Genomic DNA, 15,234 nt, shown 5'->3' with positions numbered 1-15,234 from the left:
GGCGACAGGACTGAGGACTGTCATTAGGTGGGGGAACGGGCATCTTTATGGGGTCACAGTTTTGCAGTTAGTGTAGGCAAAAGGTAAAAAAAAAGAAAAAAAGAAAGAAATCCTTTAGTTACAAATTGGCCTGTGAATGGGAGTGTGGAAACCTGCAGGTCTCGGCTCCCACTCAAGCTGTCAAAAAATCACTGAGTGTAATTGAACATGTGGCTCGTTTTCAAGTTCAGTACCTTGGATGTAATTTCCAGCTAGAAAAAAAAGAAAAAAAACGGGAGATATTTTTCATGCTTGATAATAAAGTGACAGAATGGGAAACATCAGAAATGACATGCAGTGACAACCACAACACAGCCCGGTCTGTAAAAATGAAATATTTTAATTGGTGGCTTGATGATTCATTTTTGCAATCATAAGAAACAATCCCAGAAATATGCATACAGAAGGAGCCAGAGACAGACTGCACACCAACTCAAAAACAAAAACAAACAACACACATCTCTATCACACTCTTTAAAAAAATAAAAAGCATGATGCTAGCGACACCCGGGTTGCTTCATTGTCACAAAGAAAAATGCTGTTAAGACATCAGATATACACAGAGATCAGACACAAAAATCTGAGCATAGCTTCAGAGCATTGGTAACTGGAATCATTTCGGTGAAAGGTTTGAGATTTCCTCTCACACTCTGTTCAGGTACGGGGAGTGTTTTTGAGGACTACTACACTTGAAACTGGGACGCTGAAAATGAAACGCTCTTGAGATACAGAATTGGTGTCTTATTTGTTCCGAAACCACTAATGCGGAGCCAGATATTATTGGTTTCGAGCCAAAACATGGACTAATGTGAGTGTGACTCTGAAAAAGAAGTTGTGGGCAAAACGCCCGGAGCTTAGGGGGGGAAAAAAATAAATAAAAATCTCCGGTTTGAAGAATACAATGACTGAGACGGAAAAATATGAAAAAGGGAGCTCTCTCGTTCTATAACCATTTTTCCTCTCCCTAATGCATTACTTTAAAAGAAGCATATTGACTCTGGATGTGTCCCAGTACATTTTCATCATCCCCCCTCGCCCTTGTTCTTTTCTCCTTCATAAATCATCCCTGATTTAAACAGAGCTGATCAAATAAAGAGATCTGCAGGAGGACAGGAGGATCCGGCCTGTTAAATTTCAGCTAAATTGTTCCCTTTGTTTACAAAAAAAATAAAAATAAAATAATGTTAACAACCAGATGAATCATCTTATGTATTTGGATACCAGGAAAGCAGGTTGTTTGCCTGCATCCTTTGCCTGAGGACACAAACAGCGGACTACATTCAGTTTAGATTCTTCCTGTCCCACTTTTACATTCTCTTCGTTTTCCCGCTTTATTGCTGACAGTGTTTGCTTGCAGGCAGGGTCGATGAGGGATTTTTTCCAACTCCAATCCACTTTTAAACCCAAATTCTTTCAAAATGCTTCCTTCCATGCATGTGAAACAAATACATTTATTGTTTCCAGCCTGTAACTCAAGCCTAAAGCGAAATCCCACTGTAGCACAAAGTCTTGATTAAGTGATAATGAACAGATGTAGCTTTGCACCATATTTTTCAGTGAGCTGGGCGCTATTAATTTGATGACCTTAAAGTATTGATTATATTCCTGAGACGTGTTCAGCTAACCAGATAAGTTCCCAGCAGTTATAGAAAGGAAACACTCATTGGCAGAATACAGAAAATTGCAGATATCTCTCAGCTGCTATGGACTTAATGTCGATTAGCTACAGATGACTGGAAACTGCTGCCATTAGAGCCCCATCTGTGACCACGTCAGAGGTCCTACGCAACCTTGGGCTTTGAACTCAAAATCTAATTTTCTTGTTACCTGTGATCTGGATAGAAGTTGTGTCTCCAGTTCTCTTTGTGGTGACTCAAGCAGCTACTTACTGTAGAAAACAATAAAATGATGACCCTGGGCTAAAGACTCATTTAAATCCGATCTTTCCACAGGCTTCCTGCTCGACCTGTGCCAGTAGCTGGCACGCTGCGTGGAAATAGTTTTTCAGTCTTCCCCATGCAAATATTTAACTTTTCAGTTAAAAAGCGGACCCCTGTGGGAACGTGGAAAAGCCTTTGAAGATACGGCCAGCTGCTGGATAGCACGTTTGGATTCCCTCCTGCAGTTTGCATACATAACGCTACATGACCAAATCACTGAATAACATAGAGGGGAACTAAGGTCACAAAAGGAGAAAAATCCCACTAAGCTTACTTATGACTGATTGACAAAAATGCACATTAGGATTTTAAGTGGTCGTACTGATAGTCTTTATACGTAGCCTCATCATGGGTAACAGACAAAAAAAAACAAGGGTTAAGGACAGGTCGCGGGGGAGGAGGAGAGGGGAGGGGAGTATTATTGGCTTGCATCACTGTGAGGGTCGCACTGCTCTGACATGCTGCCCTCCACAAAAACAAAAAAGGCATTATAATTGGTCATGAAGCCACTCACTCGCAAAACTCATCGCACATCCTCTGTCAGTCAGTCAGGCACACTATTTACAAAGGCATACACATACGCCAATCAAAGGCATACTGTACATACTATTTACACAAACACACGCACTCTTGCAGAATTGCACTCATCCACACAGACTCACGAGTAGTCAGAGAAATTACTGTAGTGTAATGCAGACATAGTATCAGCAATAATTATGGTGACTATGATTCCCAGTACATAGAGGCACTGCTACCTCGCCCTGTCCGTTCTTCAGGGTAAAAAGACAGCTCCCACTAACGAACCGCGGGTCACCGGCGCTGTGGGTGCCCTTTCAGCAGGTAGGGCGGAAGCTCCTTTGAGACTGCTACTTTTACAACGCAGTCAGAAGGTAAAAGAAAGAAATGGGAATAAACGGTGAAACTGAAAATGCCACCCACTGCAATAAGAGCTCACATTGCCATGGTGACCAGAAGTTCCATGGCTCCCATCTCAAGCATTTGTCTGAGTTAAGGCTTCCAAAGCGCTTGCCGCTCACACAGTTCCTGGCAACAACCTGCAGCACACTTGCTCCTCTCCCCTCCCTTTGATTTCCTCGCACCTATGTGAGATTCTGCGCTGTAATTGGCTGTCATTCTCTGCAGGATGGAGACCAAAAAAAAAAGAGAAATAATGAACTTATCAAGCGACAAGGGCTGTGGAAACCTTGACTAGAAAAACAAAAAACAAAAATTCCCACCCCTAAGAAGCAAGGCTTCAGTAATGGCTATGGTCCATAGTACATCAATCTAATCCATTTGCTTTGACTTATAAAACAAATAAAAACAAAGACATAAAGGAATTACTTTTCTTTAGGCAGCAATGTTGGTCTCAGTGTTATTACAATTGTGCTTTTTTTAAAAAAAGCATCAACACAGAAGGAAAAATACAAATAAATTCATCCTAAAATGAGAATGTCACTATTTCATGGCCAAAGCATGTTCATGGGTGAGATGACAGATTTTTTTTTATTTCATTTTTTTATTTGTAAAGCGGAAAGCTTTTATTACACAACTTTTCTTTCCATCTTTCTGGGGCAGTCTCTGACGCACCTTTTTCTTTGTTCGGCCCAGCAATCAGCACATTTTCATTGCTCTCCCAGTTCCTTTGAAATTGGAGAATCCAGGAAGTAGACTGGTCCTTTATTTTCTCCTTTCTCCCTCTTTCTTTCTTTCTTTCTTTCTTTCTTTCTTTCTTTCTTTCTTTCTTTTTTTGCAAGGATTAGCGGGAATTCACAGACTTAAATTCATTTTCTCATGCTCCATATCAGGCCATAGAGACGGAGAGGAATACAGAAGGAGGAGCGGAGGCGGGAGTGCTGGTTGGGTTACTCAGCTGTCAGCGACTTTTAAAAATATCTCTCCTCTGCTCAGTCAGTAATGATGATGGGAGAGACAAAGAAATGCACAGGGGAGGAAAGGTCAAGCAGGCGCTAATAACAACTGGGCAAATCTCAATAATGTGAGCTGATGCAATCGACCAAGCTCAGGTTTCCATAGCAACCCACTCGGATTCTGATTCCCGCAGCCCAACTCTGGTAAAGTCAGTTTTCTTTTTTTTTGTATTTTTTTTTTCCAGTCAGTCGGGTCTTTGAAGCAGGCGCCACTTTCTGTGAGTGTAAGTGTGTGTGAGTGTAAGTGTGTGTGTATGTGTTTGCATTTCACATTACATATGCATGTCTGTTGTTTGTTCTCATTCTTCTGCTACCAGCGGTTGATGATCTGGTTCATGTAGTCCTCAGTGGGGAGCCTGCTTCCCGCCTCCTCCGTTCTACCTCCCTCCTCGCCCTCCTCCCGCTCTCCGTCCCCGTCCTCCAGTGTCGACACCAAGCTCTGCTGGCTGCGGGAGGGCCACAGGCTGATGCCCAGGCCCTGGTGGCTCTGTTGCATGTGGTTCTTGATGCGCTGCTGCCGCCTCTCCTGCTGTCTGGTATACTGGTAGCGCTGCTGGAACAGGTCCCTGGCGTAGTCGTACAGCTCCATGTCCAGCTCGTTGAGCTCCTCTATACGCTGGACCTATTAAGAAGAGAGCAGGAGAAATTTAGCTGGGTGGATGAGATGGAGAAAGGGGGGGGGGGGGAGAGAGAACAGGGAAGGCTTTTATTAGCTTTTCTAAAAGTTTCAATAGCTCCAGGTTTCTTCTTAGATTGCACTGATTTCTAATCGGTATTGTTTCCATAAGATTTTTAAAGTTGACCTCTCACTCTAGTTTGAGGAACCAGAAAGGGTCAGTCATGGCGGACCTTTTTGGAGCACAGTGACCTGACTGCGTCACGCTCTACCTCGTGCTCTGCGTCAAGGACGGCCTGGCCGCTTGCTGACAATGCAAAAAACACAAAGTGTTCCCTTATCTGGAGTGTTGATGTAGGCGGGAGTAAAAAGAAAACTCTCTGTGGAGAGATGAAGGTCAGAACACAGTGATCATACTTGACACGCGGCTCATCTCCCTTTTTTGGTCAACTAAACTCACAGGGGAAGTGAGATGGATCACAAGTAAGGCCGATATGCTTGGAAATGCATGGAGCTGAATGTATTATCACTTTAGCCATGGTATTGGATTGCTCTGGGATTGATGTGGAAGCCTTAATTTCTTCATCAACTTGTGTCCACTCCTAACCCAAACACTGACTCTGGGGACACAGGGATATTTCTTTGATTAATGACCCATCAATACTGCTCAATATTACAAACTCAGGCCCAGAAAGTTCCCAAAACACTCAAGGCACAAGCCCAGAAACTAAATATAGTCTCAGTTTCCTCCATGTGATGCTGGGAAAGTTTCAAAGTTGGAATTGCGAAAATATCCCATTGTGACATTTGATCACATGCTTTATAGCGCGTCTGCAGAGAGAGGGAACTGAAAGAGAATGCATCGCCAGCGTGGAGACAACAGAAACACGTTGTTTGGTTGTACCATGCAGCTGGCTTTGTAATCTGCTGTGTGCAGATTGAACATGGAGGTGGGGGGTGTGTGTGTTTAATTAAGAGAATCCCTTTGAAATCTGTGATGGAGTGCTGGATATCATTTGCGAGCCATGTGTGGGATAACAGGGGGAAGCGACGTGATGCGTCGATGTTAGAAAATCTGAGGCGTTTGATCAGCGGCGTGGGGGGGGGGACACCAGCAAAAGAAAGCCAGGGAGAAGGCGCACGGCTATCTGAGAACAGGCGTCGAATTATTTAGAAACCAGTTTCAAACAAAAATGACTCACTGAGATCTTGAAGGGATGAGGGTAAGAGTGGGCTTTCAGCAGCTTTAGAGGAGAGTCTAAAGTAAACAGTCTCCGCCAAACCTGCTGATATAATTATTTGAATTCCTTTAAAAAAAAAACTAATTCAGCTTCGCAAAGATTTAAACCAATTTTATAACCTACTTTTTAAACAAAATGCGACACAAAACGCCACATCTGTCGGACTCCAACCTGTCACAATATGACATTTCCTCCTTTCCGTGATAATAACCAGTGGGTCCACCTTTCCACAGCATCTGTCAGAAGCATATTTTATATTCTCTGCTCCAACTGGTTTTGATGTATAAATCACCAGTCTGCTGTATACTGGAGGATTTCTCTTTTCTTTCTTTCTTTTTTTTAAGATGAGAACTGAGCTTAAAAACTCCCACACAAGTGTGAAGAACATGTTTAAAGCTGCTGTTTTCTCAACAGCAACAGTCATTCCAACTCATTTCACAGCAATATCAGACTGCAGACTTTTCTCTCCGTCTCTTTTTGAAATTTCCCCCCCTTTCTTCATTTTTCGTTTGAGCTTATTGTACTTCTTCCTTTTTCTTCCAGTTTCTATTAAAAAAAAGTATCTGCCAAGTAATACAAATTTGAACGCAATGAGAAATAAATCATCTTAAAATAGAAACAGCGTGATTATAGTATAAGCTGCTTTAAAATAATTGCCAGAAAATTCTTATTTTTGAACAAATAAGAAAGAAAGGAATGTAATTTTTATTTAACTTTTGTTTGTTAATTTTTGCTACATCTACTACTTTTGTTACTTTTGTGCAATTTATTTAGGTTTTTCAGGGGAAAAGAGAACTCGTATATCAAAGATGATACATCTGGCATTATAGAGTTACCGGTAAATACAATGTTGCACTTACCGTAGTGTTGTCCAGGTCCACCCCTGCAGCCCGCGTGCTGTTGTACTGCATGAAAGGCCTGATGAAGCGCAACCTGAAGGTTCGTTCAAAGAGGAACTGTGTTTTCCTCTGGTACTCCGTCAAGCCAAAGAAGGCCATGTCTCGCAAGTTCTTCTTGGCAGACTCCAGGAGAAGCTGGGCCCTCTTCTTCTCTGGAACTGTGGACATGTTGTAGCAGCCTACGAGACTCAGGTCCGCCAACATACGAACCTAAAGACGGGAGAAAAGGACGTGAAGGCGGCTGTGCGAGCCCATGGAGTGTCTGTCACTCACTGCATGTGCAACAGAATTTATGTAGGTGGTACAAATATTACTTGGATTTTCACTATTCATCGTCCAGCCTTGATCCTGAAATCTTTGATTTTGCCGGCACATCATATGTTATCTTTAAAATGTTGGTATCAGTAACAAATTTCCCTCTGAAATTCCAGTAGCAGGAGCAGATTAGAGCCAAGAAAATTTTGCTCCAAAGTGAGAGATCACTTCATTACCAAGGGTATACGGGGGGGCTGTTAAAGTACAGTAAACAAACAGACTGGACATAAATTTGGATTCACTGCATGCACCATAGCCCGCTGGTCTATCAGGATTCCTCAAGTATGCATGTGTGTGTGTGTTTGTGCGCGCGTGTCGCATTTATAAGTCATAGGACCCTGAGTAATAACACCCCGAGGCTCAGATGAGATAAGCTGGCCAACACGTTGAGGTGGGAGACTGAGATAGCATGAGAAAACGAGGTGCGAATTTGAGGTGTTTATGACCAGAAGGCAAACTCCTGACGGTGTACTAGTAAATGTATGTGTGTGTGTGTGTGTGTGTGTGTGTGTGTGTGTGTGTGTGTGTGTGTGTGTGTGTAAGAGAGAGGGAGAAAGATCTAGTGTATTTTCACTCATGCAGATTTCATCTTACAAGTGTACCAGGCACTTTTTATATGTAAGAAATGAAATAAAGTAGTAGGAGAACTTGTTTAACTTTAATTCAAGCCAAAGTGCATCTTTGCTGGTGTTTTCAACATCTGTACAGTAATTCTCACGGTGATAAAGCAACCTGATAGGAGAGAAGTCAGGCCTGGTGATGTGATGCAAGTTTGATGGACCATTTTTGACCATTTGTGTGAAAACTGTTAAAAAAATCTGTATCTATAATAATATGAATGTCCAATTTCTTTTCAAATATCAGTATTGGCCTTAAAAATCCTATATCGGTCAAGGCCTATTACAGTGCACAGGTTTAACTTATTTTATTGCTTATTTTTAAAAAGTGACAGCACACAGTTAAAAGTATTTGCACAGCATCTAATTTGCATCCATTATCCCTGGACAGGTGGATAAAAACAACCACACTTCAACTGAAACGGCACACAAGACTGCACAAAAGTCCATCAGTATTAAATTATGAACCAAATCAATGGATACAAAGGAATAACTCCTGGTGACACTTTTGTGCTGACTTTAGACAACGTTTGAGGCTGGTTTTATACATTACAAAGCTTTGTGATTCCATTATGTTTATGGTATGGATTTTTGCTTCCTCGCTACTTTTAATAAGAAAGCAAACTGAGCTTTTTTAAACTGTGGTACCCGATCACCAGTCGCTACCACTGCCAGGACAGGCCACACATCTTAGAGGAGACAAAGCAAGACTACAGACAGTTTTAAACATCAGGAATAAATGATAGTAAAATAACAATCTAGCTCTATGAGAATTTGCCAGTACACCTTCTTGTGTGTTATGAGGTAAAATAAAAGGGAAAAACATGGTGTACAGAAACTTTTCCAGTGATTTGAGACATTTGGTGTCTGATGTTCTTAAAGTTATTGAGATTAAAATAAACATTGATGCTTATGATCCCCCCCCCTCTGTACCTGTCTGTTATTGGCCAGGTTGTAGGGACAGTCCATGAACTGTTGCAGGGTGCACCCCGACCAGTCGGACCCCTCGTAGCAGGAGGGCAGCTCCTCGGGCGTTGGGGTTCGTCCATCGCACATGTGCAGGGAGGTTTTCCACGTGGCGCCCCGCTGCACGTGCCTCCACTCGCTGAGGTAGCGAGACACGGGGTCCCTCAGCAGAGTGATGTAGTAGAACTTTCTATTTGGGGACAAGGATGGAGCAAAAGGGAGGAGAGAAAAAAAGCAGAGGTTACCTCAGTTGTACAGAACATTTGGTGTATGCACAGTTAAAGTTTTAAGTGAATTTTATTCGCCTCTTTACACGCATCAAGTATGCCAACAAGAACGCTAAATCAACACGCAGTTCTTTAGCCGACCATATGGTGGCACTGTGTGCAATGGTTTCCCGAAGCAGTTCATTGTGCATGCTCCTAACTCAGGGCTTCACACTGAACTTGTCATATTTAGTACCACATTATTTGCATTTACTAGAAGCAGCTCCGTGTTGCACAAAAGAAATCTGGGTGGAAGACTGGAAGCCAAACTGCAAATGAGCACGGGAGGAGGAGGAAGTGAGCGAGAGAGTTGATTTGTAAGGCAGAGGGATCGGGTCAGTGTTGGGGCCATGCTGTGCAGGAAAGGAAACTGCTGGCACAAGCACATCTCATGTGTGCAGCACACATCTCCACGCTGCAAACATCCTTCTGTCTCGGGATCCGACGCACGCGCGCGGCAAACATCCTTTCCCCTTCCTTCGCGCTTGCACCAAGTCTCTCTGAGAGATGACTCATCCCACATCTTGGATTTGGATGGAACCATTTCTGTGGTGTTTGTCTGTGCGTGTTTGTGTGTGATGTAATGGTGCATAGCACAGTTCAACATCTCTCTAGAGGGGACACTCCCACCAGAGTGGAGACCTTTCTAGGCCTTCACACTCCAGCTAATTACTGCAGTCTAATCAATCAACACATCCTCATTAACCAAAACGCACACATATAACCCACGTGTGTATGCTTATGTGTGACTATGTGCCTGCAGCGTGGCTCAGAGTGGCGGTATGGATTTGTCTGGGCAGCAGACGCACGTCAACTGTCAAAAACACACACACGCAGAGGCACACACGCTGCCCTTTTCCCCTGGGCCTGCATCACATCAGAGGAATGTTTGCAGAGGGAATTTTGTGTGCTGACAGAACTCTACGAAATCGCCTGGTTCACACACAAGCCGCCTCTCATATACACACAGAGTCTCTGCTTTCATCGCTAAATCTTGGGCTTCACACTACAAAGCTCGCCTGGCGAGAGAAGCGGGACTGCTGGGTGGACACAAAGCCCCAAGTGTCACACAAACAGTAGCAGTGTCTGGCTATTAAAAAGTGGCAACATCCCTTAAAATCCAGCAGCACTAGCAGCTGCAGCAGGAGGAGGGAGATCCTGGACAACAAAACAAATAAACCCAAAATCTAGCCACAGCTGAGAGATAGAGCATCATTATAAAGACAAAAAAAACTAAATCCAGCAGTTATGAGGCGATCCCGGACAGCTAAAGAAAAAAAAAAAATCATCTGGGAGACCCTGCACGACAAAACAGCCACACCCCGATTGTAGCTGCAGCACAGAGACATCTCTGCAAATGAAACAAATCAAGTAGCGGCAAGGGGGGGGATCATGAACAATGAAACGACTAAACCCTCAATCCAGTGGCAGCTGGGAGATCCCAGGCAACGAACCAAACAGACCTTCAATCTCGGAGACAGCGGGGAGGTGGAAATCACAGCCACAGAAACAAGAATCTAAACTCTAAATCCCATCACCCTAAACCTAAAATCTCCCCCACCCCACCCCATCGCACCCATCTAATCAAAAACAGAGGAGAGGCACAGTCAAACTGGAGCCTGCAGGACACCTGAGTACATTATAGAGATTCCTGCGATGACATTATCAAGATTCCTAACACTCCCCAGAGTGAACTGTGTGTGTGTGTGTGTGTCTCAGTAAGAATATGCCTATTAAATCAGTGATGACATTTTCCCCCTCTTGGCTTCCATTCCACTGAAAAAACACGGTACTGTTTGGCCCTCGATACAGGAGACGGGAAGGGAGAACGAGGGAAAGGGTGAAAAACAGAGCGGGAGGGAAAAAGAAAAAAGGGGAAGCTAGAGCGAGGGAAAGAGTTAGGAGGGGGCGGAAGAGAATTTCAATTAGTTTTCTAATACTGTGAAAGCAGTGAGGGCCCCAAGCCCAAGTGATTTATCAAAGTTATGGCTCCCGCTATAATGAAGGCTCAGGCATATTACCAGGCAAAATAAATAAATAACACGCACACAAACACACACATGAGGCAACACGCATAGGAACCCACACACACACACACACACACACACACACACACACACACACACGCAAAGCCAAATAAATGATCTTAAACGGCATGCCGGCCTGTCGTGTCTGCTGGGTCAGGCAGACTGCGAAACCAGTGCCGCGGAGACTTTCTCGCCTTAAAGCCTAATGATGTCTGGCCGTGTACTCAGATCCCAAGGTAATGATGGTTCAACCCACACACACACACCTAGCCTCACGTATTTTTACTCACTCACCAGCAAGGCCACTCCCTTTTCCATGTTTTTTCCCTTGGCTCTGAGGGAGCGGAACATTACAACAGGTATTCTGGTTTTTTCTCCCCCACCACAGGTGACATGGCTCGTAGCTGAAGCTTATGTGCACTTGTCAAATCAGCTTCAAAGGTAATATGAACTGCTCAATCTCTCACCGGCGAGATTAAAGATCGTCATACTCCGGCTGAGCACGGCTGTGGATTCGTAGTCATGACACTGCAGCTTGAAAGGTCCCCTCCTGCAGACTACATTTAAATGCATTGCATTGTTTTCCTTCCATAAGATTCGCTGGTTTGCCTTTGCGTTATCTGCAAAAGCAGTCAAAATTACATTTATGAAACACGTCGACTAATCGGCGAACACTTATAGATTTATCCCGTCAGACTGGTGGTGTGTGGAGCACTGATAAAAAAAAAAGACAAAAAAAGACGACTGCTTGATGGGGAGAGGTGTGAGGAAGCCACTGCGGGGCTTTGTCTAGTACCTCTTTTACTTCATCCCTTTTTACTTTGTCCTGATCAGTAAAACTGAATTCAAAATTGAGGCTATAAGCTCATTATGAAGCTCACTAGCTGACTGACTGACAAAAACAAAGATAGGACGAAGAACAAAGCAAGCCCATCATGCAATGATTCCAGTAGTTTTCCATTTCGAGAAATTTCCCCCTCCTTTCCTCCTTGTCTCTTGTGTGCATCTGTATTTTTCCACATTTTTATATTTTATTCACATTTCCAACTTTGCCAAAACTACGACGATGTCAGGAAACACTGAATGCTTGTGATTCCTTGCAGGTTTTGGTGGACAACTTGGAGGACAACTGAATAAACACAAAACGTGCTAGACTCATCCCTCTATAACAACGCAGTCCAGACTCTCTACAGTGCAAGTAAGTGTGACAACAAGTGAGGTTGCTGAGTGTTATCAAGAGGAAACACACAGAACTTGGGCTGGCTACGGTCCCTCAGAGCCCGGAAAAAAACATAACCCTGTTTCCTGAGGACCTCAAATCATCACTTCTACAACTTCTACCTCCTTTTTTTTTTAAGCCTCTATTTCCTTCTGTTTAAATCTTCCCTTCCCTCTGGGTCGTCTACTTTAGCCCATCCAATCTAGGAAATTATTTTTTTCCTTTTGGAGTAACACCCTGAAAGTGCGACACCCAAATCTTTCTCTACCACTTTACTGTTAGTTAGTAAAACATTAGAAAGCAAGACTGCCATTAATTAGGGTGAGGAGGTCTGCAGGTTGTCCTCCAATTAAAATCTCTTTTTTAAGAAATACCAGAGGTTCGCTTCAGTACACAAGAGATGCAAACAGTTTTTTAATGCCTTAAGAACATGAAAGGGTTAAGACAACTTGTTTAAATATAAATCTGAGGGTGTTTACATGCGTAAATCATGCTCATCCGGCCCTATAAACACAGTGACGCCAACAGCACCCTATGATGTCGCAGCCATGATTTATTAATAGTCTGGAACCAGATCCACTCAAGAATGAACTTTTTCCACCTCTAAAAATGGAATTGGAAGCAAAACCACCGCAAGGAGAGTCCAAACTGACCATTACGCTTTAATGCCAACGCCACAGGCTGGTGAATTTCTCTTCAAAAATCAGGCGAAAAGGTCGGAAATAGCAGGCGAAAAACGTGCACGAATATCCTCAGATTGCTGGTCAATTATGCAAAGATTTGAAATTCCAGCAGCACATCTTGTTTCTTAAAGATGATGAAGAAACGCTGAGGATAACTTGTGTAAAAATGAACCTCATTTTAGATAAAACAAGCAAATTAAAATGTACTTTATTTCACTTAATGTGTTCAAAGTAGGAAGGATTGATTGAAACTGGGATACTGTGATCAGACATTGGCCAGAGGTGATCAAATCCCATCACTTCTTTCTGTCAAAATCCACCATGTGGACCAGTGAGAAGTTTACGGTCTTCTGCATGGTGGCAATAACGAAGACTAAAACAAAATGCATCAGGAACGCAGAGCACGTTTAAATATAAACCATATAATATAAATGCATAAGTATTGGTTTGCACATTCGGCTAACAAGCGAAAGCTCTCAAGTTTGATCCTGGGAGGAGACACAGAAAATGCATCAGAAAATGCATCAGACATAAAAACCTGTCAAACAGGAGCCTGGTTAAGAGAGATATATATATCTCTATATATCTATATACATATACATAAAATCACAGTTACAGCCATCATTTTTAACATCACAGCTACGTTTGATACATAAACGGTTTTTAATTAGTACCACCACAAAAGATGCCAGAAATCGGACTTTAACATCCTCTCCTTTTAGCACAATATATGCAAGTGTGGCTTTGCTCTTTTTTCTTGTCACATTTAGATTTCTTCGCCCAAATACCACAAACGAACATCAAGATTTGACAAGGTCTACACCAAAAACGAAAAATAAGAATCAGATTTTGAATGTGTGCGTGTGGTTTAACTCTCAATAACAGGCACTTTGAATGCTGGCAAAGGAGCTGGTGTGTGGAATAAGATGGCTGTAAATTCAGATGACATCAGCCATGTTGGAGTGAAAGCAGGGATCAACATGTCGAGACTTGACTCTCAGCAGACTACCACTGAGGACTTCCTTCACGTCATCATTTGGATGAACGCGCACACTCGACACAGGCCTAAAATAATTGATCGTCAGGTTGGACACATGTTGACCTCATTTCATAAATCAAGTAGTCAGTCTTTTTCGGAGTTGGCAGGCTTCAAGCTCCAGAACCGTCCCACCCGCACAAAGCTGACTTATAGTGCCCGTTTGTCCCTCTAAAAGGTGATCTCTTGGCCTCCCCCCTACTCCTGTTTTCCTGTTCCTGTCCCAAGTGTCTCTAGCCAATAATGACCCACCGAGACAGACAGAAATAGACCCTCCGGTTCAGACAAGCTCTCCGGGCGTCTTCTTCTTCTGGCTGCCCTAGCTCACTCTTCCTCCCTGTACCGCTTTCTTTGTTAGTTGATCAATAACAGCCTCGGGACTCAGACAGCCTGCCTTGGTAATTTGGACTTTAAACACAGAAGACGTATGAGAGACTGAGTGGAAAGAAAACAGAGTGGGAGAGAAGTGGGAGGAACAGGAGACAGTGGGGACAGCGCTGGGGTGAGGGGACGCAGAGGGAGCACGGTGGGATCAAGCAGACATCCAAGAGCGTTTGTGGTTAAATATTAAGGACATTAACAGAAATTCTTTGTTCTCTCAACAGCAAGAGAGGAAATTTATGGTTTCTAAATATTTTCCATTTAGCGTATCCACATTTTCTATATATCAAAACATCCTGACTTAGATTTTTGGATGCAACTGGATATGTGCTGATGTGTCAAAGAAAATGTGACTGGGGTAACGTGGCTAAGGCCAACCTTCAGAGCAACAGAATTCAGAATTATATCACATTATGACCTGTAACTGCAATCATTATTTGGCAAAACAATGAAAAATCAGTTGTCCCTAACCATGTGGAACATCCACTAAGGGATTGCTTTGTGCAACTAAATGTCCAAAACCCCCAAAAAACAGCAAATCAAACCATTTAATAGAGAACCTGATGTCATTTTGCTTAATGAGACAATATTACTGAGCCGTCTATTTGTGATTGAGAGTAGAAGTAAAAAAGGGCCCTGCTTGAACTGATGTTGAAATGAGAGTCGGTGGTTTTTATCTAGTAAATTGAAGACATTCAAAAGCAGGTTTTGTAGTAGTTACACAAAACCAGCAACTTAGATTTGTACTTTTTTTTTTCTCCATTAGAGAAATCACATTATCACGCGATTAACATCATCATTCAGCTTCACAAACAGACAGGATTACTGCCACTATTAAGATGCAAAATGAAATCGTTGATTAACTGATCAGAACAGGTAAGAGGAAATTAATTAGCACTATTAATGATCTAATTGCTCATTTATTCAGTCTGTATATTGAACACTGGTTAGCTCCAGCTTATCAAGAGTGTGGATTTGCCTCTTCTTTTTATCTCTCCGAGTTCTGGACTTTCTTTCAGACACTGAAAATGAGTGAAAAAACAGTCAATCCAGTCTTA

General features: G+C 42.8%; 1 protein-coding gene across 1 annotated transcript in view; it reads right to left on the bottom strand.

The window, feature by feature from the left end:
* Positions 1-360: 360 nt before the first annotated feature.
* The window catches only part of hs6st1a (heparan sulfate 6-O-sulfotransferase 1a), a 60,016-nt gene continuing 45,142 nt past the window's right edge, over positions 361-15,234 (bottom strand). Inside the window, exons 2-4 of the mRNA XM_085343040.1 lie at positions 8,532-8,754; positions 6,628-6,876; positions 361-4,532 (exon numbers count right to left, since the gene is read on the bottom strand). Of these exons, the coding sequence (XP_085199166.1) occupies positions 4,221-4,532; positions 6,628-6,876; positions 8,532-8,754 (784 nt within the window). The 3' untranslated portion in view covers positions 361-4,220. The remainder of the gene's footprint in view (positions 4,533-6,627; positions 6,877-8,531; positions 8,755-15,234) is intronic.

This window comes from Diplotaxodon limnothrissa, linkage group LG19 (genome assembly GCF_057381915.1).
Source record: "Diplotaxodon limnothrissa isolate DT_005_m linkage group LG19, D_limnothrissa_male_GT1.1, whole genome shotgun sequence".
NCBI lineage: Eukaryota > Metazoa > Chordata > Actinopteri > Cichliformes > Cichlidae > Diplotaxodon > Diplotaxodon limnothrissa.
This window is presented reverse-complemented; position numbering and strand designations above follow the sequence as displayed.